Below are 27,023 nucleotides of genomic sequence, written 5' to 3' on the forward strand. Positions count from 1 at the left end.
CAAAAAAAATCACAGCAAACACAGAAGAATGAACATTCTCCCCAAGCATCGCTTCCACGACGCAATCGCTTCCGCAGTTACCGACTGTTTCCATTCCCAGAAATGAGACTTTTCATCCCAGCGGACTGTCAGCGGCTGCGCAAGCAGAGGGAAGATTGCTGCACGCCGGGACGGGAGCACGCCGAATTAGCATCCAAAGTATGTGCGGCTCGTTCGTCTTTTTGACTCAGACATGAGCAACCTTATGTTTGTAAATTACTGGACTTCAAAACAAGAAGACCATTTAAAGGGTAGGGGAACACAGGGCTATGCACTTGATTATATTTTATAAAAACGAGATAGGTAAAAGTTTACATTAAAAAGTTAATAAGCAGAAAGAACCCTCCCTGCCCCAAAGGCCAGACATGCGAAGCCACCTCCTCGCTCCCAACGTGCCCGTGTTATATACAGCCATGTGTCGCAGCATTAAAGGCAGTGCTAGAACAGCCCACAGGCAAGGAGCAAAGCTGACTGGCTTTTATTGTCCAAATTAAATGAAATCCAAGAGGTAACTAAAGATTGTAAGATAATTTGGAAATTATTTAGCTGTAGTAATCTGCGAGGTTACGTATAAGGCAGACGTGACTCCTGTGACTTTTCTCCAGGTCCAAAGGCACAAAACACACACACGTAGCCAGGTCTGCAGAGCTCTGAGCCCTTGGGCATCCAGCTGAGTCCCCAGAGCTGCACATCTCAAAGAGCCGAACGCCAAGACCAAACAGCCCAGCGAAGTTACTTACCCTTTGTAAGAAGATACAACATCAATTTTACTGAAAAAACTATTTATTTGTTTAACATAAAATATCGAGTGTGGAATTAAACTATCCAATGTTGCATCGGTAACATAGGAACAAAAGGAGTATTTTACAACAAGCCTGATATACACAAAGTTTTTAAACATTAAAATGTATCCAGCTTAGAAACTGTACATTCAAACACAAGAAAACATTCAATGTTCTTTCGGCAAGCATTTAGGAATACTAAATCATTCCATCAAAGCACACTTGGAGAATTATTTTCCCACAACAGCTTTGCACATAAATATATTGGACAGTTAGCAAAACTCCGAATCCCCACAATTCCGTTTGCTCTCAATTTTAATCCAAAATTATCTCACTTTATTTTTTTAAACGAACTAGCTCTATTAATTCCTCCATCAGTGAAAAATACTCGACGGTGTGTAAAACAATCTTTGGAAGCTTATTATATACATCAATGGTGCTGCCATATTAACAAAATATGACTTGTGATCATTTATAGGCTATTGTGTATCAAGCCAAATGTTCTTCCATTTTTCAGCGAACTACCTAAAATGTCCTCCCATTATTAATAATATTCAAGCACCTGCAAAACCTGAACCTCGGCTTCCTACGTGCGCAATAGGCTCCTACTGATGTCAGCTGTGGCGGGCTCCTGCCTGTGCTCTCTGCTCAGCTCGCCCAAAGCCCGTGAACGCCCGCGGGAGGCTCTCGCAGACTTCACCGAGCTTTGGAGCATGCTTGAGGCATCTCTGTCTTTAAATCAAAGACCCAGAACATGAAGCTGTCCCAGCAGGACCAGTCTTGGCATTCGTACCATTATATACATTCTCTATGCAGAATTCATAAAAAGTGAAAAGCAAAAATGCCTTCAATTTTTTTTTTTTGTTTTAATACTGTAAATGTCACAGGTTAAAAGTGAGCTACTCAACAGCATCAAAAGGCTTTGCATTACCTATAAATCTTTACCTGGGAAAAATGTTATTTGAGTATACACATGTGCAAGTTTATTAGATAGGTATACTTCCCTAAAACTCTCTGACTGCACATTTTGAAGGCCATTGCAATGCAGCCTTTTAAAGCTGTTGAATATTGACTCAGAAAAAATGAAGTGCTATGTGAACATTAACACTGGAAAAGCAGAATCTTAACTCCAAGGCTTTCAATAACAGACAGATGTAGCAGCAGGGCTGGAAGGCGGCATTCCTTCAGGCCACGGATTGCGTGCACTTCATATCCATCCTGACCTCTAACGGGAGCTCACGCCCAGCTGAATTCCCCCAGAGGCCCTCCAGTTTTGGGGGTACACCACGCTGTAAACACAACTAACGGCACAAACGGTGGCGAGAAGAGACACGAGCCTCTGGGTGTGCCCCCAGGCAGGGGCGGGCTGGCACGCTCCGAGTGGGCAACCAGTCGGGGTGTCCCTGCTCGGAGGCAGCGCTGAGCTGCCCCAGTTTTACATGGGGAAAATTTCCAGCTACAGCCTGACAGAAGGAGGTGAAAACAAATTCTTTGCACTGGTTGTCAGCTCCGTGAGAGCCCGGTCTGTTTACTGAGGACTGACTGGAACTTGAGGTTGCTGGAGACTGAGCACACGGGACACAGACGCAGCAGAGACAAAGCGAACCAAACCAACACAGAGCAACGGCCGCAGGGACGGACAGCGTGGTTCTACGCCCTCAGCCACAGCGACAGCGGGATCCCCGCGAGCTGAACTGCATTTTCACAGCTGTGAGAAGGAAAGTTTGCCCACTCACACCAACTGCTACTGGAGTCTCTCACTGCAGTCACCATCATCAAGTGGTAAACGAGTGGACAGACACTCTGGTGCCTTCTCAAACTTTAACTTTTCTCAGCAGAAGATACGCAAACACAGACTATCAACAATCTCTTTGGCCTTTTTTTTAATTAGTCTGAGTTTCCCCAGTTTCTTTAAGGAATTATCCACTTCTAATTTTCCTTCAGTGCTAAAAATAAACAGCCTAACATGTCTTAGAGCATTATACCACACTACAGTGCTGCAAATCCCTAAGTGAAAGGTGAACCCCAACTGTGTTCATTTGTATTGCACCCAAACACGGACTCAGTGACCTGTTGTTGCCCCAGAGAAAAGGGGCCTGGTTCCCAGAATATTTAAAATAGCCTATTGTGCAAAATTTGTTGCACACTTACCTACGCTTATGTGAGACAACTGACCACACGTATTACAAAAATGTATTGCTTTCCCACAGCCTAGTGATTAGCATCTAGCCCATCTCACATTTGGTTGTGTGTTCCACAGTCCGGAATCCGTAAAATAAACTGAGACACGGCTAGGACAGGTCTCAGTTTCCTTAGGTATTTCCTCGCTGCATGTCCACAGACTCTGAAACCTAACTCCCTGCATAGTGACAGATTTCAGATAAACAAGACAAACTTATCCCCACCTGAACTTTTACATTCTCCAGGGTCATTGACCTCCGCAGGCTAGCTACATCTGAAGGAGTGCAGTTCCTCTTCCAAGGAAGATTGTGGTTTGGCTCTTCCCAGGATTTTTCTATGTTTATGACATGATGCCAGATACATTCCTTTGTCACCAGCTTGACGTTGCAGTCGATGTACAATCTGCAGCTATCGAAAAGTTCAGTCCAGCTGTCAGGAGACCAGCTTCTGTTGGGAGACGCTTGAAAGCGGCTCCATCCAAACTGCTACACGCAGCTGTTCCGACTGAGGCATCTTGACCAAAGGTTCTGGCTACACCACTGCGGGAACATACTTAGGCAAATTGAGCAGAAACAGACCTGGACCCATGCAGAAAAACACAGCGTGCATCTCCACACACAAAGAGACACCAGTACAGCCGAAGCAGTCTTCACCAGGCAACAAACAGAGTGTTCAGTGTTTCTGGCAATGTTAGAAAAGTCAATTTCTGCTCCAAACCATCAAGATTTACATTTTCATATGAGGTTCTGTCTCTGCAACAAATACCACTCCTCACCAACCAAAACTACCTGCCTCGGGAGGCAGAAACATTCAGGAAATAGATTCCAAGCAGTCTCACTTACAGTGCCTGTTAGTTCTCAAGGAGCAGAACCCATAAGCAAGGGAACTAGAGAGCATTGGTTGGTTTGCTGTTACCTCATTTTGTTGTTGTTGTTGATGGCTAAAAAGTGCAAGGCAGGCATCTAATTCATAAAACCTATCCTGTAGTGTATGGAATCCACCGTGTGTGCTATGTCAGGTACACAATAAATATAAATCTTTTGATTTTAGGCATCAAGAGTACATTATTTTAATTACAGCTTATACTGAGTGGCATTCAGTTAGCTATTTGCTTGACACGGGACATTTTAAGCTGAATAGCTGACCATGCAAGCACAAGAAACTTAAGAAAAACCCTTCCTGCTAAATTTCAAATGATATCTGGATCAAATGCCTCTCAATACGGAAGCAAAGTTTTTATGAGTGTGAGCAAGGAGCAGTAGAGATGCAATTTGCTTAGGCTCAACCCAAAAGTTCCTGCAGTTTGACACATGACATTGGCAGTGACAGTATGGTCTGCTTTCTATGCTTCAGGCTTGGACTTTTGTGAAACATATCTTGATCATATCATCCATTCTTTCCTCAGGATTTCATGTCCCATCATTCCTGTGATCCAGAGTTTGACCTGGTGACTCCCGGGGAATGAGATCCTCTCCCAACCATCTCCTGTCCCCATTCTCTGTGGCTGGACTCCTGCAGTCCACGGCCTTTTGTTTCAATGGGCAAGAAGCACGAAGCCACAGCGGCCAGCAGGCAACATCCACTGTACACCACCAGTGTTAAATAGACTGAAGATTCCAACATCACCTGCAGAAAAAAGGCAGAAAATACGAAATAGTACCCCTGAGCCTCATCACAGAAAGAAGTGCAAATACGAATGTAGTAGGACGAATTTTAGTGCCTTGGAAATTTAATCCATTATAGTGCTCTCCAGCACAGGGAATGTGGCTGGAAGGGAGACTGCAGCAAGAGCTCTCTTGATTTGGTCTGTGCTCTTCCCTCTGCCTAAGACCTCATTCTCCCTTAGCTAACTATCTTTTACAATGTTTTTCACAAACCTCCCTTACAGCAGCCATGCAGGCAGCCTGCTCCTTGGTTATTTATTCCCCATCATATGACCTCTGGAGTAAGAGAGAAATTCAGAGGTGAGCCTGAACTCTCCTCAGGAAATGGGCAACAACAACCCTCCTTCAACACATCATGCAGAGATTGCCCTTGGTATGGCCCTTGCAGCAGCGAGACAGGTCCTCCATCACCTTCCCGTGCCATCAGCCTCGGGAGGAGGGAATTTACCTGTGCAATGAACGGGGTTATGAGGGCTCCCACTCTGGCCATTCCACTGCACGTTCCCAGCCCCAAAGCACGCGTGGCTGTTGGATAAACCTGTGAACAAAGCATCAGGCCGTTAATCCAAGTGGGCAGCTCTCTGCTCTTCCTTCCATCTCCTTAATCAATGGAAATTAATAAGTGGCACTAGAGCACATTCTGTTAGACAACGACAACAAGATCATGAACTCATATCTGGGGTTAGGTCCATTGTGAAGAGGTCATAAAAATGACTTTCCCACCATGTTCTCACTCCCCTTAAATATTCTCAGTACAAAATCAACCTCCTTACCTCAGGAGTGTAAACATAAGCAGCCTGAAATCCTCCTGAAATAAAAGCTCTTGCAATGAAGAGCAGCACAGTAAGAACATTTCTGCGAGAATAAAAAGGAGAGCAGTGTTTGGGATTGTTCTGTACAATCTGTTTGTTTAACTTGGAGGCAAGTGCAATAAAAAATGCTAAATTTGTTAGAGCAATTCCTTTTGTTTTCTAATGAACCCTTTTTATTTTTTCTGGACCTTTAATATAATAATGATGCCAAACAATGTGCATTCCCACAATCACATCAGTTTTCTAAGTGTATTCATTCTAAATGACAGCTGCGGACTATTGAAATAAACAGCCAGTGCCTAAGCTTATCTAAATAAGAAAAATATATTCCATGTTGTGAATGGTGCTAAGAAAAAAATGGCACAGACGAGAAGGAAATCAGACTGCAGCTTTCCTGTTTAAAATACATGAACCTACATACCAACTGAATATTTGCAGCTTTGTAAGGTTTCTCATTACACATTTTCTGTACTGTAAGGTTTCTTACAGTGCCTGAAAAGGTTTAAATTCAGACAGCTCTCCACCAGCTATTTTGTTGTTTCCTTGTTCTTCAGCCCCGAGAAACAGATATTGTTGCATGCGTGTGGCACTGAGGCTAGATACAATCAAAGGCAGACTCTCAGTGCTCGGCCAGAAATTTGGCTGAACGATATGAAAATGTGAAACCAAGTTATTTTGAAGTCAGGCCCCCCATATCTGCAATGACAACATCAAGCTCCACTCCCCCATGCCGTATGCAACTTTTGGTTGTGCCAGTCTCTGCCTATTGCTTCTCACATAATTGTGCCGTAGCACTCAGACCACTGAGAGCCCACGAAAACAAGTGAAGAGGTCAGAGCCTCTGAATGGGAGGCAGAGACTGGGCTCGGTTGTGAAGCACTACCCTGGTAATTATTATACAGTCAGCCTGGGGAAAACCTGAGTAATGAATGGCACTGGGAGAAGTACACGACCCAGCTACCGAGGCTCATGACATCAGATCTGATTTTAACATTGTCCAATGGCTACCTCCTACTCAGACATGATGTCTTAGTTTCCCCTTTGGATTGTTCTGTCTGCAAAATTATAGTAAAGTATTTCTCATCTCCCGCTTCTTTTAGTTTTCAATCAAACCCTGGTGAGAAAACCTAAGCTCATCCTTAATTTTCTCCAGTTGAGCACGACCAACTCACAGCTTTTCAAACCACCACTTCCACTTCTGCTACAATCTAGAGAGAACGTGGATGAATCAGTACCACTTTTTCATTGTGTTTTACTTACCTTCCAACACAGAGGAACAGCAAAAGACTGCAAAACGAGAAGACAAAAAGGACAGGGCCATGGTTTTCTTGCGGCCTATCCGATCAATAATCCACAGTGTTACTAACACACCTGTAGAAGGAGACAAGTTGACTGTTGGGAACAGAGCTCAGGTGGAAGTTGCATCAGCTAGCTATTAACATCGGCTGTTACTGAGGTTTGAAGAGTTGTTCTCTTTTTATAATACTTTGCTGTCAGAGGCATCAGGCAGGGGAATAGAATAGACTGGCCCAGTCACTGGTACTACATGACAAACAGAAGCTCCCTGTCTCAGATGGTTTTGTGCCATGTTCACAGCCCCAGTGGTCCAAGCACCCACATGCCTGCACATTCAGGGGACACAACCTGATGTAGGAGCAAGCAATCAACTCTGACATCTGCTAAACACTGGTTATTGCAGTGGTTACCAACCTGAGCACTGAAAATGCCTGTCTTATGTCTAACTGGAATATATTTCATTCAACTTCCAACTACTGTCCCCTACTAATCTTTCTCCTGCTAGATTTAAGGCTCTTTAGAACCTAGTATTTTCTTTCCATTAAGTTATTTACATACTGCCATCAAATTACTTCTCACCTGCTCTTTAATAAAAGAAATGGATCAAGCTCTGTAAGTCTCCCAATCTTAAATATTCTCTTCTGCAACTTTTCCAGATCTTTTTCAAAGCAGAGGTACAGCAATTGTGAGGATTATGTGTTGCCTGTGTCATTCAGAGATACCCGGTTATTATTTCTTACTCCTACTTTATTACGTCTCAGGATCAAATCAGCCTGGTCAGCTACAGCATCAGTCCAAGAGTACATACTGTATTCTGTCCACTGTACACTTACATCCTTCTCAGAATGACTGTTATACAGGACAGCCTTCCCTCTAGGTAGGGACTGTGCGTATTTGCCAGTCACAGACTTACAACTTTTCACCTATTAAATGGCTTCTCTTTGAGTCCCTGAAACTACAATATAGAGCACTGAAAATATCCTGACCACTGCCTCACAGTATTATTTCAAACGGATTAATACTGAGAGATCTTCTACATGTGAAGAAACAGTGGCTATCACATACTATCTTGCTTGTCCTGTGTCAAGCTGTTCATTGAAATTCCCTTAAAACTGACTAAAAATCGCAACTAATGCTGGACACAGAGCTTTAGGAAGCAAGTCCTCCATTGATTCACTATACCCACGATCCCTTTAAAATAGTTCTGGATAGTCATTTATGGATAAAAGTTCAAGCAATCCTGCCCCTTTGATTTAATTGTTACTCTTCCTCTGAATGCCTAATATGTTGCTTGGATAGAATCCACAATGAGACAGGCCACTCTAGCTTCACAAAGCAATTACTAGTGATTTTATCTGTAGAGATCACACGGACAGTGAAGAGAGCTACAGCTACTGTGTGTAATGCATATATCAAACCGTCCAAGCCGGAAATTGGACGGTTTTCAATTGAAAACACATTGACATTAGGCCAGACAGAAGAGCCCATTTCATTGCTGTACCAGAGTCCATTCCGATCACGTTGGCAGTGAAGAACTGGTGCTTCTTATTGCCACTTACCAGGGAATTCTGACAGAGTTGTCCAGAGCAGATCAGTGTAGTCTTCCTCTGTCAGATACTCACAGCTCAGGCTGCACTTTGCTTTAACTTCTTTCCTTCTACTGGAAACTGTGGGAGAAAAAAAAAATGAACATAATTTAAGTAATTTCTTCTCCACTCATCTTCCTTTACTCACAATTCTTACTGCTGAAACTGATAGAAGAGATGTATGGAAGAAACCCTGCTGAACAGCAGGTATATTCTGCCCAGAAGATACAGCTGGAACTGAACTGTTTTGATGCCTTAAAATTCAGACTAGCATCCACAGTCCTTTTCAAACTAACAGCAGAAAGTGATCCAATAAAAGATATTCCATTACCTAATAGGGCATATTTAAAAAGAAGAGATGGACTAGTACTCACTGCTGCACACGTCTCCTGCTTGGAAGAACTCTGTAGTTAATAAAACTAACCCATAATATGAAAAAGCATTGGAAAACCTGCAAGGAAGAAAATAAGAAAGGAAGTCTCAGCTGACCAAACCTATAGTAAACAACACAAATCAAAACTGAACTCACTGTGTGAGGACTTCTGCTAAGTGCTACCTCAAAGCTATTTCCTATCAGCATTTAGAAAATGAAAGGGCAATTAGATCTAGAATGCTGGTGACTGGGTGGTTTAATAAATTACAAATCAATACTTTATTTATTTATTTATTTTGAGGAGGAGGAAGTTGCTGTATTTTAGTGATACTACAAAATACCTCCATCAAAAGCCATTTAGAATTGTGCTGGCACCGAGCCATTTATATTTTCTCTTACCATATAAACCAGAGTAACAACGTGGTCCATCTAAAATGTGGTGTAAAAAGGTCCCTCATTTTTCCTCGGTCTTCCTGTTGAAAACAAATGGAAGTCAGACAATCATGGTACTCACTGGTCCTAGACTGGAGGATGTACGGTAGCAAGGGATAACATAACACAAAGTATGATGTACTATAGCTCAGGACAAGTGTTCAGTTTCAACTTGGGGCTCTTCAGGTTGGAGGAGCCACACTGAAGTTGGAATCTTCTAAGTGGAATTCTCTGGGAACATAATATTATCAAAACAGTTCGTGCATGGGGCATGCTACTGCTCCACAAGGGAGGTGAGAATCTATCTGAACAAGGAGAGGCTGGAAAGAGGTAGAGCAGAACTTTGCCAATCCACAGCTGACATATGACTCATGTGGCCCACAGTCAGGTCTGGTAAATTAGCACAGCCCATCAGGGCTTCTGATCTAGGGTGAGGTCCCACAGAACTATAAGCAGCCCTCTGGCAAGCAGACCCCTTTTAAACTGAGTGTTTCTTAGACAGACAGACTGGCAGGCTCAGCACATAAACTTGTGGTTAAGGAAAAGTGCTTTCCCACCCCACCCTGAAAACAGAAACTTCCAAAACTTGCAGACCATTCCTGCACAGCCCATGAAAATTACCCTAACTGAACCAAGCATTTGTGAAAGGCACAGGATCTCCAGTCATCACTGATCCAGACCACAGCAAATCAAACCTGTATTTCCAATTAGCAAGATCATTACCAAGAGGCTCCTGCCTAGTTCTACAATTTTGCTGTTGTTCAGACCTACAGGTCTCCCTCTGCTGTCCCTGATTGCTGGCTAACTTTCTTTTCTTGTAACTTTTCTTGTAACTTTCTTTTGCTATAAAAGTTTGCTCTTCGTTCTGTAAATGCAGAGTCACTTTGTATATTGACAGGGGTGCTGAAAAGTTGGCCATATAAAACTAAAGAGAAAAGAAATCCAGTGCAAGTCACGCAGTAATACAATACAGTGCAGAAGTAACAACTTGAATTACTCCATGCATTAGGACTGAATAGGAGCTTGTAGCTTTCCAGCTCCACAAAACCAGGATTAGATTCAAAATGAGATACAGCTAAAGGATCCAATTCCACCTTGCCTCATGAGTTTAGATCTGGGAATTTTGATCTGAGCTCTTCTACAGCCACGAGATCTGATTTTCTTTAACAGAAGGGTCTTAAAGAGAGGCAAAATAACATTAATGCGCATTTTGAAGGTCCTTTTGACTTTCGGGATTTTCATGTAAATAAAAATGAGAAACTAATTCTTCCTCACTGTGGAATAGGCATACGTGATCATCTCTCATATTTAATTAGTGGTTGAGACATTAAAATTAAATTTAACATTGATTATCTGCTTATAAAAATACACATGACTGTAGTACAGTTTCACTATATCCCACATTATTAAGGTGTCTGTTACCTGTACCTACCTGTCTGGAAATAATTAATTTTCCCAAGGGCATTGGAGCTCCATTTTCTGTTGCTATCCGCTTTAAAGTGGCAATTGCTTTTTCTTGATTTCCAGATAATACATCATACCTGGCACTTTCTGGCAGCCACTAGCAGAGCAAAGCACATCACATGCACAAAGATGTCAAAAACACAGCAGTAAACAAACTGGGGACTTTCTCTGTGGGTTTACAGTGGGAAATCTCCGTGACTCTAGCAGACTACTAACATAAGAAAGGATCACAGAACCAATCTTTAACAAATCAGGAAAACATCTTTGTGTCAAATGTCAGGTTCCTTATTAGGCTTTAAGAAACCGCAAAACAGCACTTTCACCATAAAGTCAGAACTCTAGCCTAAATCTTTCCCTTCTGTTGCCTCATTTTCACTCTTGAGAAATATTAGACATTTTTGCAGGATCTTGGCATTATATTTTCTCAGTGGGAAAGGCAGAGCATCCAGGGCAGATAACATGATGCTCTAGGCATTACAAAATTTGCATTTTTAAGCTCCATTTAAAAACAAGCACGTTAGCACTTGTATAACTGTTTGGAGGTATTCCTGAAAAACAATGACAGCGACTGAGGAATAATAAGAGCTGCTAAACAACCTGACAAGGACATATGTGTTTGAGAAGACCGAATGAATGGTAGATGTATTACCAAATAGCACGCTGAAGCTCAGGTTTAACTTACATACATCCTTATTTAAGAACCTGACCCCCACGACGCAGATTTTACCCCTGGATTGGGTCTTTTTTTTTTTTTTTTTGAATGGACATTAATTACAGAAGTAATGGTTTTTGGTAAAATAATTTAAGAATCTAAAGAGCAGTCAGGGAAACAGCAACAGATTTTAATAAAATGTTGATTCCATTGAAATGACTTGAAACAAAGTCATTAAATTGGAAAGAGATTGCCAGGCCTGATTTGGCTTCATAAATTCCAGCCCACCATTGTCCTCTAGCAATTACAGTCACATAAACACAGTTCCCACTGCAATGTTGTTACTAGTACTCTGCTGAAACAATGGAATTTTTGTCATTATTTCAGATGTTTCACAAATACACCAACTCAAAGCTCAAAAGCTGTCACAATACCCTTCAACCGGGTTACACATCTTTAGAAGAATACCTACAAAACACAGGACAGCGAAGAGCAAAAGAGGAAGGGCAGAAAGAATGAGAAGCCACCGCCATCCAAGAGTGGGCATCACCAACACTGCTAGGAGGACTTCAAACACGGTCCCAATAGCCCAGAAGACCTGCCAAAGGGAAAAGAAACAGTCACAAATGAGAATGAGGATGCTATTAAGGCATTCTTTGTAGCATTTGAAAATGTGCTCTCAAGGGACAGCTGGAGAGAGAAATGCCAGAGACATTTCAAATATGCACCACTGTATTCAACAGAAATCCAGACATTTTAAGGAGATTTGTTTACGTGTTGCAGAAGCTCAGCTCTGAATACCTAGCATCAACTTTCTTTAGACACTCATGTTTAACTGTAGGTAGCTTCTCATAATGAAAAGACTCATCACCTTGTGCTTCTTAAGCAAAATAACTATTAACATTTGTCTATGGGTATTATTCCCACCTATCACCATGAGATTTATGATATTTGTTTTCCTTTACAAAACCAAGCTACCAAAGCCACAGAGTTTGTCCTGCAAATGAAAGACGGAATTGATAGCTTCCTGGCAAATAACGGAGCTGGCATCCTCTTGCATATCTTAGCCATGCATGATTATTCTCCTTTGGATTATGAATCTGCACAAGGACTAGTTTCCTTTACCTGGTAGCTCACTATTTAATGCTCAGAATGTATTTCTAACCCAGGGTTGCTCTGAGGTAGCCAAACTGTGACAGAACAAAAGTGACACAGAAAAGCGTCATTTATCTACTGAACTCTGTTTCCAAAAGATTAATCAACTGAAAGTAGGACTAGCCAGCAGTTATCTTAGAAAATTGATTTTGTATTTGAGAAACTGTTTGGATTCAGTATTTTTCATGAGGATACTCCTTCCAAATGGACTGATGCAGACCAGTAATAGTACTGTTCTCTGCTCAGCACTGGCACCCTTCAACCATCCATGCAAGGGCTGCAAATACTGCCTTAAAGTATTTATAAGGAAAAATTCTGTTCTCTGTGACTTTGATATATTTGGAGTGAGTCTGGAGAGCTGAATTTAGCTCTCAATTTACTGAACAGTCAGTTCCCCGTTATCTAGTAGTGAGCTGTAGATTAATTTCACCATGGCATTAGGTCACACCCAAAGGGCTCCCTGCGTGCTGCCCTCGGAAGTGCTGGGTGCTTGGCACTGGTTCTGGGACCACTAGCCTTAGTGCTGTAGAGCACGATGCAGGCTTGTCTTAGCACACTCCATGTGAGTATTCATCTCAAAATGTGGGAAAAGGAGATTTCAGGCACAAATCCTAGTGATATTGAGGAATACAAATGTAAACCCTCCTGATCTGGATCTTCATGAGCCAGCTCACATTAGGCCAATAACTTATGCAGCACTGGATGCATGTTAATTTGCAAAAAGGCAGACCAGCAACAAGTGCAAACCCTCACAAAAATGCAGTATGCTGCTTTCAGACCTGAACTAGATCTAGTGTATGAAGTTAACCTCAGTTCCACACTAACTGGATGGATGTAACCAACCGCAGAATTTGTCCCCCTATAGACCAGTACACATAGCTACACTGCTCACCTCTATTAACAAAATGCATTTTGCTCTGGCTTTCATTGGAAGGAATTCAGCATATAAGGTTACCCTGCAAAGAGTGAACATTGAGAAAAATGTTACGTTAGCACATTGAGAACTGTTCAGACAACACACTTGTCTTTTATGAAAATCGCCAAACCCACAATGGTGACAGAAACCCCTTCCTGGTCTTCAGAGCAAGCAAGACTGTGGACAGTGTTCAGGCTCCACTTGCTACAACAAAACAATCTCTTTTAGTTCATCATTGCAAGAAAGGAAGGATTTGCTCTGTTCATGTGACTTTGTGATGCTATAGTTGTTGGCTAAATGTAGCAGTTCTTGGAGCGTATGTTTTCCTAACATTGCTTTGGGCTGGGACAGGCATTGTGCCTGTATTTTCAATGTGGTCCATCAGCAGTCGACACAAACGCTTGCTACGTAAAGTATTTCTTCAGGGCTTTACAACTGGCTCAGTGAATTTTACATTGGCCTACTCTGCCAGGTTTCAATTTTCTAAGAGGTAAATACTTTCTAGATCTGATTGTGCTTCTGGTATACAATACCTTAATAATAATACTTAATATATAACACTGGTAAATAATTTGCATTCTTTTATTGTGGAAATTCAAAAAGAAATCGTCTAACTTTGCAGAGTTGTTTCATGACTGTGCCAAGGAGTAATGGTACAGCTTCTGTATGAGTATTTCCTGAGGATGGAACCCCAGGGCCAGCAGCCAGCTGAGGCTCTCTTGTCCTCTTCAGTCTGGTAAGACTTGTAGTTCTTTGCTCCTACTCTATTTGCATTCCACTGACTCATCTTGTTTCTGCCTGTAAACTCCTTAGGCTTTCTTTAATGCTTGTGGAAAAATTCCTTCTGACTTGAGAAATGGTGGATTGATCTCTAACTTCCCAGAATTTGGTTCATCAAAGTATGATATTAAATCAGTAATTAAGAGGAAAAGGAAGAAGAATCACATGTCATGAAATGTAGAGTAGTTCCCTATATATCACAGCAGGAAGCAGAGGGAAATTAATGCTGTAAAGAACCATTCTCTTTAGAGAATACAACATAACTCTGCAAGACCGGATTCTGGAAAAGTGAATGAATAGTCATACTCAGGGTTACATAATATCTCACAGAAGATTCCAAGAGGAGGCCTCAGGTGCAGGTCCTACATACATAAAGATAAATCTGCTATTAGTTTATTAATTTATTACTGCTGGATGCATTCTTTTTAATAGCACCTTTCATAAAAATTCTCTCCCATATCCACTATAGAATACAATAATACAATGATAAGGATGCCTACGTCATTCCACTGAAATTCAGCTACTCATATCCAAAGTTATACAGCCTACTTAATATTAGAAAGGAGCTATTTCTCCTGTTACTTACATATTTATTCTTTTTGTCAGAGGTATCACTGTTATAGTAAGAGCAAGAAAAAGGCTCAGCAGCAATGGAATCCACTCTGAGTTCTGCAACCATCTCTTCTTTGTCTCTCATTAAGTCATGTTGCTTTTGTGTTTTATCTATCCCTCTGTAAAATGGCATTAGCTGAGCTGCAGCCGTTCCACTGAGGCTCTGTGGAACAACACTAATATGTGTTTGCAGTACAAGGCATTATTAACTCTGACTCTTTGTCTTTGTTGTTCTCCTGCTTCATTCCAGTTGTGCTCAGTTGGAACTGCATGGCAGAAACTGCCTCACTGTTGGTTGATACAGGGCAGGCTAAGGACTTTCCTATTTTACACACCCATTATGCTTTTGTGCAGCTTCTAAAAGGGGTCAGGTGAGCAGAAAAGGGAAATTAATAATACTATGATGCTCCAACTCAGCTCTGAATCTTTTATCTGGGAATGGCAATAGAAAAGACAGGATATTGACCTGCCTTATGAAGAAGTCTATGAGCCATCAATCAAACTTAGGCTCTGACTACTCCGAAATAGCACCTCCATGGGGCAAAATATCAATTATTAATAAGGATAAAAGACTACACAGAGAGAGAATGGATATACTCGTCCCTTTCCATTTATAATTAAAAGCCAAGAGCAGATTTATTTATTCAAGGTGGAAAATTTAGAGATCCTCCTCTTCAGTGAACGGAATGATAGAGTAATAGAGAAATATCCTGGTGCTACTTTCTTGTTAGAAATGTGTCCGAGCCATTCAAATACCTCAACTGCTCCATGTTTGCGTGATGTGATTTTGGAATTCCAATTCAGGTTCAGAACCGAAAGATCAGGCTATGATTAAACAATAATCTGGAGTTTTTCTAAAAAAACAGCAGTAGTCAGGGCTTCGTTCTACCCCTTCGTTCTAACTGTTAGTGTATTGCAACAAGTCCACATCATCCTTAATGACTTCCCCAATACAATCTGGCAATGCAGTGTTTGGGCACAGCTACCAAACACTGTCTGTTGGGCTTTATCCACTTCTAGGAGGCCTACCTGGGCCTCTCATTTTCACCACGGTTTACCTGAGGGAATGAGAGAAGCTTAACAGATCTCAGGGCACACAACATATTACTTTTAAGTACCCAGCTTGTTCACATGGAAGTCTTTGTAAATCTGATTCACTTCAGTGATGTATTAGATATCTTCAAAGCCTTCTCAGAGTTAAATATATTAGTTGCAAATACTAAAAGAAAAATGAGCTTGGGACAGTGAAACCAAGGAAATCAATTTGATACAAGCATTTTTAAAAACATAAAACAAAGAAGATAGAAAAGAGAAATTTGGGCTCGTGAATATTTACTTACGACTGAGGCACTCCTCCAATGCCAAAGCCCACCAGGCCCCTCAGCACCAAGATCCAGCTGTACACTGGTGCAAAACCACTGAGGATCCCATAATAGAGCGTCCATAACACACTGATCTTTAGCCCCTGTATTTAACAAAAAAGCAAGAGGAAAATAAAGTCTCTGCTGTAACACAAATTAACAAAATGTAAACTAGAGCTTCAAACCCAGAAAGTGCCGATGCTATTTCTGTAAGCCCAATAGCTAAAGGTTTCCTAATGACTGGCGAAAGGTGGCATGGCTGGTACTACAAGTTACCTGGAACCCAGTTACAAAGAATCCATTTAAGTGATTTGCTGTATTGCACCCAGAATTTCATAGAGGCTTTCACAACAACAAAAAAAACAAACTTCAGTTTGTAACACAGTCAGGCTGTTACATCAGTCTTTATTTTTCTCACTTCTCATTTTCTGCTTTCCTCTCCAAACTTCTGTCCTTTTATTTCATGGGAGGTCACTTCTGGCTCTGCTTAATTGTGCTTAATTCTTCGTACATGTGGGCTATGACATTTGTGAACATCACGCACTAGAACACTCACGCTGCAGCAATACTTGAATATATTTCAGTGAGAGCTGAAGACTTACTGTTTTCCTTCCATACTGATCTGAAATGTTTCCCCAGAGGGTGGAACTGGACATCATTCCCACAAACACCACCTATGAAAAACACAGAAAAAAATCTTCCCCTTAACAGCAAGACAAGTAAAAATTTCTGTATGTCAGCAAAGAAAACACAGCTTCACAATTAAACTAGAAAACTTCATCACTAACAATAAAGCAAAATGTCCAGGTATTCTGTGTCTAGTTCCTCTGCAGCAGAGACTATTAAAGGTAATTATTAGGTAGTAAAGTAGTGGAATTTTTCAAAAGCCACTCAGTATTAGCCCACCTTCACTTCTACTGGCTTGAGAGGGCGTTTGCTATTGCCCATGAATGGGGATGAGTTTCAGCAGACTGAATCTCTGCCAGGCTACTTGCCATCATCGCACCCTTACCTTCCCTGTTAATCTGGGAACTGCTGAATTAGACTAGTGCTGAATATTTCTGAGCTTTTGATAAGTGGAAAGAAATTGAATTATGAGAAATGACCTGAGAGCACAATTTGCTACTAAATGGAAATCATTGTCTTGGTTTTGATGTTTGCCTTTTCTTTTTTGCTGAAGGGTCTTCTTAACCCACAAAAAAAATCTTTCATCTGCTTCACAGCAAGGCCCCACATGATCTTAACTTATTTAAATGTACTGAGTATTTTGACCAATTTACACAAAACCGCAAATAGTATCAAATCTACAGGAAAAAGAAATGTTGCAGGAGTTAAAGGGCATGCAACACAACAGAGGTATATGCTGAGAGAAGGTTCCCCAAACCAGTTTTCTTATCTCCAAAGGCATTACATGTTTCCAACATCATAGCCCCATTCTTGGAGGTGGTATTAAAAGAGCTTTGCTTGCAAAGATCACTGGGTGATCCACCTTGAAAAGTGATTGCTTGCTCTTTCCCTTATGGCTCCCAGTCTGGCCATGTACAAGGGAGACTACATACGGTGAAAAGGATTTTCAAGAAAGATGGCCAAAATTTACCTTTTTTTTTTTTAATTAAATGGTTTGAATTTTAGGATAAATCGGAGTCAATTAATATATTTTCCTAGAAATCACATGAAACTTTGAACCTGAAACTTGCGAATTTTCCTCAGTTCTCACTGAGTTTCTTCTTTAAGCTCTGGCTTTTAAAAGAAATTCCTATTTCTTTTAAGCCAAACACAATTTGCAAAGGCAATGAACAGAGATAACTTTGGAATCTAAAGCATAATATCTGAACAATGAGTGGAAAAACCTTACAGAATACAGGAGCTGTCAGTTATTTTTCCTACCGATGTGAGCAATGCAACCTGCCAGCTTGGTAATCGCCACTCACAATGAAGCTGAGGAGCTAGGATACTTAAAATCATCATTTCCATAGCATCTGCCATCTAGAAAGGTAAAAATGAAATAAGAACAAATAACTGACTGAAAATTCGATTGACATAGCAGTTCTTAATCCATCATCTTGAAATTAACTTTGGTTCTGCTCATGCGATTTCCACTCTGTAGGTGAAATAAAACAGTTACGTTTGCAAGGTAAAGTGGATGTACAAATTCCACTACTGGCTTAGGTTCTGAACTATAACAGACTGTAATCTTACATGTAGACGATAGCTAGTAAATACAGGCTCAAGGTATTACTACCCTAAATATACCACAGTAAATGTAACAAATACCACTTCAGAAATAGCAGACAAGTGAAAACAAAGCCTGTACTCCTGTTCTTGATACCAAAGTTAAAACTATGAGTACTGGATCGCTGTTCACCTGAAACAGAGATTACAAGAACAATAATGTTGACTAATATAGGAAACAGAGAATGTAACTAATGGGATGAAATGTGGTAAAATCACTGACTGAAGACTGAGATCTGTCTCTGTAGGAATAGCCTACTACACTTTCCATTTGAAATGAGTATTTGAAGGAGAGAACCAAAATGATTTTTTAAACCCTGACTTATAACAACTTAGCAACAGAGAAACCAACCAGCCACTCGTTACCTCTACATAAAAAGTGTGAGTCCAGCTGTGATTTTAGAATTTCAGGTAACATTCTTTGTTGCACAACTATCTGTTAAGAGATCTTTTTGTCTACAGAGAATGGCTACATAATTTGAAATCACTTAGATTCTCTAACTGGTGATCATGCAATTGATCTGGATAAAAAGTACTTGCCCATGCTAATCCAGTAATAACAGAGAGCTTCCACTGGAACTTTCCAAATCCAATGGCTTCCACCGCATCTTCCACCATGAAAGTATCTAGAAAGAAAACAATTCTAGTGCAGAAGTGTATTCCTTTCCTAGTAAGACGCATCCCTTGAGACAGCACTTTCTGTCAATGCAATTACTTATTAATTGGGTAATCTGCTTAGATTTAAAATAAATAGCAGAGCTACCTAGCTTTTACACAAAGCTTACCCAGGAAAATCTCAATGGTTTTCAGGAATTGTGCAAAAGCCAAGACAATCTTAAATATTCATAAAATATTTTATTCACGTAGAAGTAAATCAGTGTAGGACCAATGACTTCCGTATATTTTCAGCTGACTACTACCAGGAGTGACTCCACCAGCCACTCACTTGCAACTTCCTCTGCTGAGAAGTATATATAACAGTGCATAGCAATACTATACAAGAGATGGAAAGTGCAGAAGAGTATTTTGTTGAATTGAGAGTCAAATTGTAATTATTTGAATGAAGAATTTTCCCAAGACATCTAAATCTTAAAACAGTTTTGTTAAAAATGCTGATGGTTGTTTCCCACACGTTGTCATGACCTCATTATTTTGTGCTATCTGAAGAGGCTAAGATATATCAAATTCCTCTGCTCAAATGCAAAATGAAAAATACAACCAAATTTTGATCTTCAAGTTGTTTTAATCAGTTTAAGTTTCAAGGATTTAACGGTTACAGCAGCTAATAAAGTACATTTGCCACAAGAAAGCTTTATCTAGCTAAGAGTCGGACATCCTCACAAAACGAAAGACCGAACACAAACCAAAAGGAAATCAAACAAAATCCAACCAATAAAGCAGAGATGTCACAGGACCCGAGTCTGTGACTGCAACCCAGGCGTTTGATGTGTTGGCACTGAAGCTCATCATACTGGCAGGCTGCATCGCTTGCACTTCTTTGGGTGATGTGCCAACTGAAATTCTACATATATCTGCAGGCTTGCATTGTTGCACTGAGTCTTTCAAGAAACTCATCCAACTCACTCCACGCTACTCTGGCTTCCTATTGCATCAATATGTTAATCAATATGTCTCTGGGAAAATAGCCATCCTAGAAAATTTGAGTACGCCTTGTGCTAAGACAAAACCAGCACTTCTCACACCATCTGAAGTGGTGTTACCTTCAGGGCAGTCAGCACTTTTCTCCCAGGCCCAAAGAAGAGGCTGGGATGCAAATTTATTCCGTCCCTCTTGTCCTCTAGGCAAGTGGGAGACGGGAACACCACAGAGGTTTCACGCTCAGTTGAGCCACGTGTAACTGCTCCAGTAAACTTGGCAATGATTTCAGAGTACTGATCAATTTTAAAGGAAACTTTAGCAAGCTGCCTATCTGAAATCGGTGGTGACAACTCCTTAAAATACAAAACTCCATACAACTCCTTAAAAGGGTCTAGTACTGGTAATATAAAATCAAACACATAAAAGAACCCTCACAGGACAATGTTACTAAATCATCATTTTCAGGTACAACCTAATTTGCCCGTTATTGTTTTCTTTTATGATCTGTGGATCCTTATCTTCTCTAAACCCAGTGTATTCATCCTGGCAGATATGAAGAGGCCACACTTTTTTTCTGTGAAGGGAAGCAAGAAACCTGCTCACCATCAGTTGGGTTGGCAAATTCTTTTGGCACTGCAGCTCCATCCTCTAGCTCGACAGCCTCTAGCTCTGTCCGAACACCCTCAATCTGAATTTCATGTTCTCCTGAAATGGCATCCTCTTCTGACCTTGAACTTTCCCCAGTGCGGCGAAACTTGACCACCCTGAGAATACAGAAATGAGGATTAACACTTTGCTGGGGCTTTTCCAGGTTGAAGCTGTGTTTGGTTAGTCTTGAAGGACTATTTGGTCAAATAGCTGGCAGGTTTCCCACCACCCTCCTGTCTCCATTTCACGTTCACAGAGAACGCTGTGACTTTCATTTGTATCTGCTCTTAAATATGGTAACCTGCTGGTTGCTACTATCTTTGGAAAAACTGTAGAGGCACACTGCTATGGGATATAGTCATCATTTTTGTACAAATAGGATGTCACCATGCTAATATATAAAGTTATAACAATATACAGGTTGTAAACATACACTGAAATCCATGGTGATGATTCTGTGACTATAAATATGATTGCTTTCATCTCTTGTCTTGAACTTAAGTCTTCAATATCATGTAATTAATGAAATACCTGTATTTTAAGAAACTATTTGATTTCCAATACTTGGTTCATCTGTGCACTTTTTGAATCTGTAACGAGGTGGGACAGAATAAGAAATTAATCAAAGGATGCTTCTTCTTTCACTAAGACCAAATCAAGACTGAAGCATGTACCAGCCTGACAGTTAAAGCTGTGACATATGACATATTTATTGTCATGTGAGTGTCATGGTCACAACTGCCTGTATTTTATATCATTTCTGGCACCAGGTGAGTGGGAATTGGCTAATCTCCGCAGTGAGACCATGGAGAGAAGACATGAAAAAAGAACTTTGCTCAATTGACACAACTTTCATTTTTTGATTGAGTGATTTTGGGCAATGCTTCACATAATGTGGAGTAGGAGCATTCTCCATCATGTAGCTTTCGTGAGATGAAACAAAGATTTTGAATCAGATCTACTATATCTGGTGTAACACACTCCTCAATTCTCCTTCACTCTACCTGCAACATCAGTGTAATTTTTTCACCCTGGCAAAGAGCAATTTCTTGGACTTTATTGAAGCATTTTTCTGGAAATGGATTAAGGTAGTCTTGCTACCACCTCTCCTGACTTCCAACACCTCAGCATTTCAATTCTACGATAAGGATTAGCAAAGAGCCTCTTGAATTTCAGTTTAATCCCTTGGCTTAAAGGTTGCCAAAACTAAACTATCAGCATCTTTGCCAGCTGCAGCTGCAGCAAGCTGACATGCATGTATGACATTTCTAAAGGTGATCTGAAAGGCTTTGTATATTTGGCAATCTTATTTTCTCTTACAAGTGTTGATGACACAGTCAATACTTAATATAAGGGCAAAATGATGGGCAATCTACAAAACTCCAGTACATTGATTTTGGTCCAATGGTGACTACGAGGATGGAGGAATGAATATCTCAGTCACCCATGGGGTCTACAAATAAAGGAGTCCTGGCCACAACCAGCCCTTCAGTCCTGTTCTCTGTTGTAGAACCATATACTGGAGGGATCCAGAACATATATATTTTTTTCAAAGTCCTGGCACCTCATTTCCCTGACCACATCCCATCTGGGGAATTGCACATGCTCACTAATGATATTCTGGCAACGACCTGGAGACAGAAGCATAGCGATCATTTTGTGAGGTTATCGCTCACAAACATTTGATTTGCAGACTGTTGAGATGTTTTCAGACTTTTGTTGGCCAAGTACACAGGGCATCCCAAGATATGTATGGGGTAAATAGTCATTGTACTACTTCAGTAATGTTCTCAACTGCAGCAGGACACAAAAAGCTTTTCTCTGGCCTTTGTTTCTTGGCAGACAAACAACAGATTGACAAATTTTGTTTCCCAGGGTAACATTTGAAGGTCTTAAACATAAGTACACGGAACAAAACTCTAGGCCTCTGCAAAATGAACAAGAAAACTACACTGACTAAGGTGAAACTAGGAATTCTCTCAATTTGGGGGCATTCTTCACTCAGTTATAAGACAAGACAAACAGAATCATGAAACTCCTCCAAGTTCAGGTTCTTAGTTCCATTCAGAAACTTGATATTAAATTCGCTCCATCTGTTTTTTTTTTTTTTTTTTTTTTAAATCACTACAACTATAGAATGATCTGGGTTGGAAGGGACCTCAAAGATCACCTGGTTCCAACAGTCTTGTTCCGAAATCTAGTCCAACAATCTAGTTCCAACTACCTTGTTTTGAATTTTCTCTTGTTGACCCTATAGGACAAACACAAGTAATTATTACTTGCTTTAAAATTGTCACTGAAGACATAATCCTCATACGATCTAAAAAATACATAGCAAACAACCTAAACAAACTGAAATTATTATGCCTGTGAGATGACATTTCATTACAAAGGGCAATCAATATGAAAACACCATTGATATCTTACCTGTAAAAGCTGAACAAGCATCTGGTTTAACTAAAAGAAAGCAAATTTCTTTATTTGCCTTTTTTTTTTTTTATAAGAACTATTACTACAATTTTGGCAGTCCCAAAGCCTGATGCAAAGCCCACTGAAGTATATGGACACATTCTCTCCAGATTTCAGGAGGTCTGAAGTGCCATTACTCCACGGGATTGTGACTGAATCTCATTCATACAATCTATACTGGCAACTATTCAGTGTTCTAGCAAGCCACAAGCAAAACTTTTTACACTAATAAAACCCTTTCTGACCATAAAGTACCTGATCACAAAACCACAAAACCCCTGTGTTACTCTTTCATATTGTGTAATATTTGTTCACGTAGACTTTCAGAACTGACCATTTTGGAGACGATGGTTCCAGATGCTGTACAAAGGTACAGCGACTGATCTAAAAATCGTAAATACTTCAATGGCAAACTGAGTAGAGAGCTCCCTGGCCACATTCCTCATCACAGCAAATAAAAGAAAATGTTTTTCACTTAAGAAGCTATGAAGCAAACTGACACAAATGAAGAAAAACACACAGAGACATTCACTGTTCCGTACTTGCTAAATTCTTCACAGCTGAGACATCTCAGTGAGATGCATTTGTTTGCAAGATCTTCCAGTCTTGAATAAATCTATTTATACCTACATTGAAAAGTACTTTAGAACATTTTTCTGAGCTTTGTTTAAAAAGAAAAAAAAAAAAGAAGACAGGGAAAGATGGCCTAATGAAATCATGTCTCATTCTTTTTACTTACAAGCTGAATGCAACTGAACTAAGTATTTGAAAATACCAGGATTTCAAGTCCATTTTCCCAACTTATTAGAAATGTTATGGGACAGTTTGTTCTGTCATTGACATGAGCTCATTAATATTTAAAATCAGCTTTAAACATTCATTCCCTGCCGTGCAGAGTCAATGGTTTACAAACAGGAATGTGTTTCAAACCACACGATAATGGGGCATTAGGAGAAATGCACTTATTTTTAAAGAAAACATTTTGAACTCATGAAAAGGAAAGGAAATCCTGCTGTTAAAAGGCAGCAGCGCTTTTATCGCCTTCTTGCACAGATCTAACAACCACATCCCAACAGCAAGGAGTTTGTCATAAACAACAGCGTTTTCCCTGTGCGGCAGCGTTTGCTTCCCTGAAACACACAGTTAGCAAATATTAATGATACTCACTGCACACACACCTTTGCAAAAAAAAAGGTTGCAATCTGCAATCAGTTCACAGCACGAAGCAGGAAGCCGAGGAAGATGCCTTCCCTAGCACAACGTTATTTACAGCTGCAATCCACCTTGCAAATGCAATAGCAATGTTTCCTCTCAGAAAATCTTTTGGCACTCCCAGGGTTTTATTCCACCCCTCCTTAATTCTACCAGCCAGCAAGTTCACGCACAGATTAAAATGGAGTGAATTTATATAACAAACGAACCCCTGCATGCATGCCCCAGGATGCTGAACCCAGGCAGCTACACAGGGAAAATGGCCTGCTTCCCGGGGCCTAAGACACTTCCCCGAAATAATTCCCTTCAAAACCCCCAGGATGCACAACATCCCCGCAGCCCGTTGAGCAGAAACCCTGCGCATCCCTGCTCCCCTACCGGTGCTACTTACGGCAGCTGTCTCAGCTGGAATAAATCATCCTCCATTGCCGGGCTGCGTCTGGAGGAGCTGCTCTCATCGCTCTCGCATGGCGGGGATGGCTGGAGCTGCGGGCAGGCAGGCGCGAGCGGCTGGACAGCTCCGGCAGCCCGCACCGAGCGGCCGGCCACGGCACGGCACAGCTCGGAACAGCACGGCGTGGCACGGCGTGGCACGGCTCAGAACAGCACAGCACGGCGTGGCACGGCTTGGAACGGCACGGCACGGTGGGTAGAGGCGGCAGGCAGCAGCGACTCCCTCCCCGTGCAGTGCCGTGCTGCTGCGGGCAATGCTCGCCCCGTGGCCCCGGCTGCAAATGAGGTGGGCACCACAGAGGAGGCTTCCCTGTGGGCTGCTGCTCCCGGAGGGCTGCAAAGGGTCTTCCCCGAGCTCCCGGCACAGGCAGGTGGGCTGCAGAACTGTCCCGTCGGTGAGGGGCCCGGCAGAGAAGCCCCAACACGGTCACTGAGCCTGCTGGAGATGCTCGGGGACAGGTCCCATACGGGGCCTCTGGTAGCAACCCCACTGGGGTTCCCAGTGTGCGCTCCTCAGGCTCAGAATGAGATCAGTATGTAAAAAATCACACTTACCTACCTGGAAAATAATGCCACTCTGGCATATTCATCCCTGTAGACCTTCTCCTTTAATCGAAAGAGACAATTGACTTGTGCTTAGGCCTGCACTTACAGAAGAATCCTTTCTAGAGAAAGGCCTGCAGGAGAAAATTAAGAGGAAAGATATGCTAGGAAGAGGACTGGAAGGCTTCTGGCATGGTTAAAATGTAAAATACATTTGGGAAATTAGAGAAATGGCCTGAAATCAACACAATAAGGTCAAAAGAAGACAGGTGAAAAGCACTATAGTGAGAAAGAAGGTGCAAAAATTCCAGTCAAGGAACACCCGATGATGCCAGAAGCTTGGCCAGGCTATGACAAACCAAGCACGCTTCAGTTTGTAAATAAGAGCTGTTCAACTGTCACACAGATTTAGTTTGTGACACTAAATATTGAAAATGTTAGGAGCGTGCAGCATTTACAGGAAAGGACTCACAATTGATCTAGCTAGGGTTTCAGCTTCCTTAAAAATAGCAAGAGTAATTGTTTAATGAAGTATTTGTGCCTAGCCCTGGAATTCTGGTTCCTACACAAGGGTCTTGGTTCCGCTGCAGGTAACTGCACATCTCCTGTGGCCTCCTGTGTGAATTCTGCCTAGGTCCGGACTCTCCATTCTCTGTCACCTCCCTTGCCATTTTCTGCTTGTCCTTCCCAGACGCACAAATTTGCACAAATGACATGACTCTTCGGTTGTGCACCCTTTTACCTGTCTTCGATTTGGGTGCTGACATGACTGGGGTGAGGAACGGCATCGTTCCAGCCGTTTGTTACCACAGAGGAGCTCAGCAGTTCATTTGGAATGAAAGGCAACCAGGCCCATAACAATTAAAAAATGAAAGGCTTTGGTAGATAAAACTGGTCTACCAACACATTCCTGATTTTCAAGATTTGTGTTTCCTCTTCGGAAAATACATGTTAAAGGAACCATAGTTCAATGCTTTATATGATCTAAGAAGCCTGTTCTATTTCACTGGGTAAAATACTGTAGATAAGGTCTAGAATGGGAGGAGTTATTGGACTGAAGCTCTAGAGGGAAGCAGTCATTGCAGGCCTTGTTCAGAACAGCCTCAGCACAGCAGCCTGACAGTGTTCCAGGCCGAGATTTATCCACAAAGCTGCCCGTGAATGTGTGTTCACTGAAACTCTTGGTTGCTTCTCCCAAAAGCTTGGTAGAAAATAGCATTTTTTGAATAGAGAGAAATGCATTGGATAGAAGCACTAACTTTGTTTTTAGCATACAGCAACTATATTATTTTTTTACTACATAAGGTCCGCTCTTCCAGTAAGTTAAGGGTGTGAGATTTGGTCCTGTCAATTTTATTTGTCCTTCTGTCAATTTTATTTGTCCTTCTGTCACGGCACAGGTCACACGTGGAGCAACGCCAGGCACCCGAGGAGCACCAGGCAGGCCCTTGGCTACCCGAGGCCGGCAGGATTAACTTGGAGGGTGAGCAGCAGCAGCCCCACAGCCACGCTCAGCAGCTGCCACCTCGAGGTGAGATCCCTCAAGAGCTGCCTGTGGCTGCCAGCGCTGCCCGGACACCAACACACCCCTTGCTAACAGACCCCCGAAACCCCCCAGCTGCAAGCACAAGGCGGCAGCGCTGCGGGCCGAGCTGCGGGGCCCACCTCCGGCTGCGGGCCGGGGCCGGACCGGGCCGGGCTGGGCCAGGCCGAGCAGGCCCTGCCGCGGCCTTAGCAACCGTTGCTAGGGGCGGTCCGTTCG

At 41.7% G+C, this 27,023-nt stretch overlaps 1 protein-coding gene across 1 annotated transcript; it reads right to left on the reverse strand.

Annotated features, from left to right (window-relative positions):
• Nucleotides 1–2,707: 2,707 nt before the first annotated feature.
• Nucleotides 2,708–26,925, reverse strand: LOC121079452 (SV2 related protein). The gene is given in 17 exon segments (XM_040576753.1): nt 2,708–4,628; nt 5,115–5,204; nt 5,440–5,521; nt 6,739–6,784; nt 6,787–6,849; nt 8,334–8,441; nt 8,735–8,811; nt 9,133–9,206; nt 10,598–10,726; nt 11,754–11,879; nt 13,329–13,392; nt 16,085–16,209; nt 16,708–16,779; nt 17,993–18,091; nt 18,878–18,963; nt 20,540–20,700; nt 24,657–26,925. Coding segments are annotated over 17 exon segments (1,644 nt in total). The 5' UTR covers nt 24,692–26,925; the 3' UTR covers nt 2,708–4,421.
• Nucleotides 26,926–27,023: the final 98 nt, after the last annotated feature.

The sequence above is a fragment of the Cygnus olor genome, chromosome 17, assembly GCF_009769625.2.
Source record: "Cygnus olor isolate bCygOlo1 chromosome 17, bCygOlo1.pri.v2, whole genome shotgun sequence".
In the NCBI taxonomy this organism is placed as follows: Eukaryota; Metazoa; Chordata; class Aves; order Anseriformes; family Anatidae; genus Cygnus; species Cygnus olor.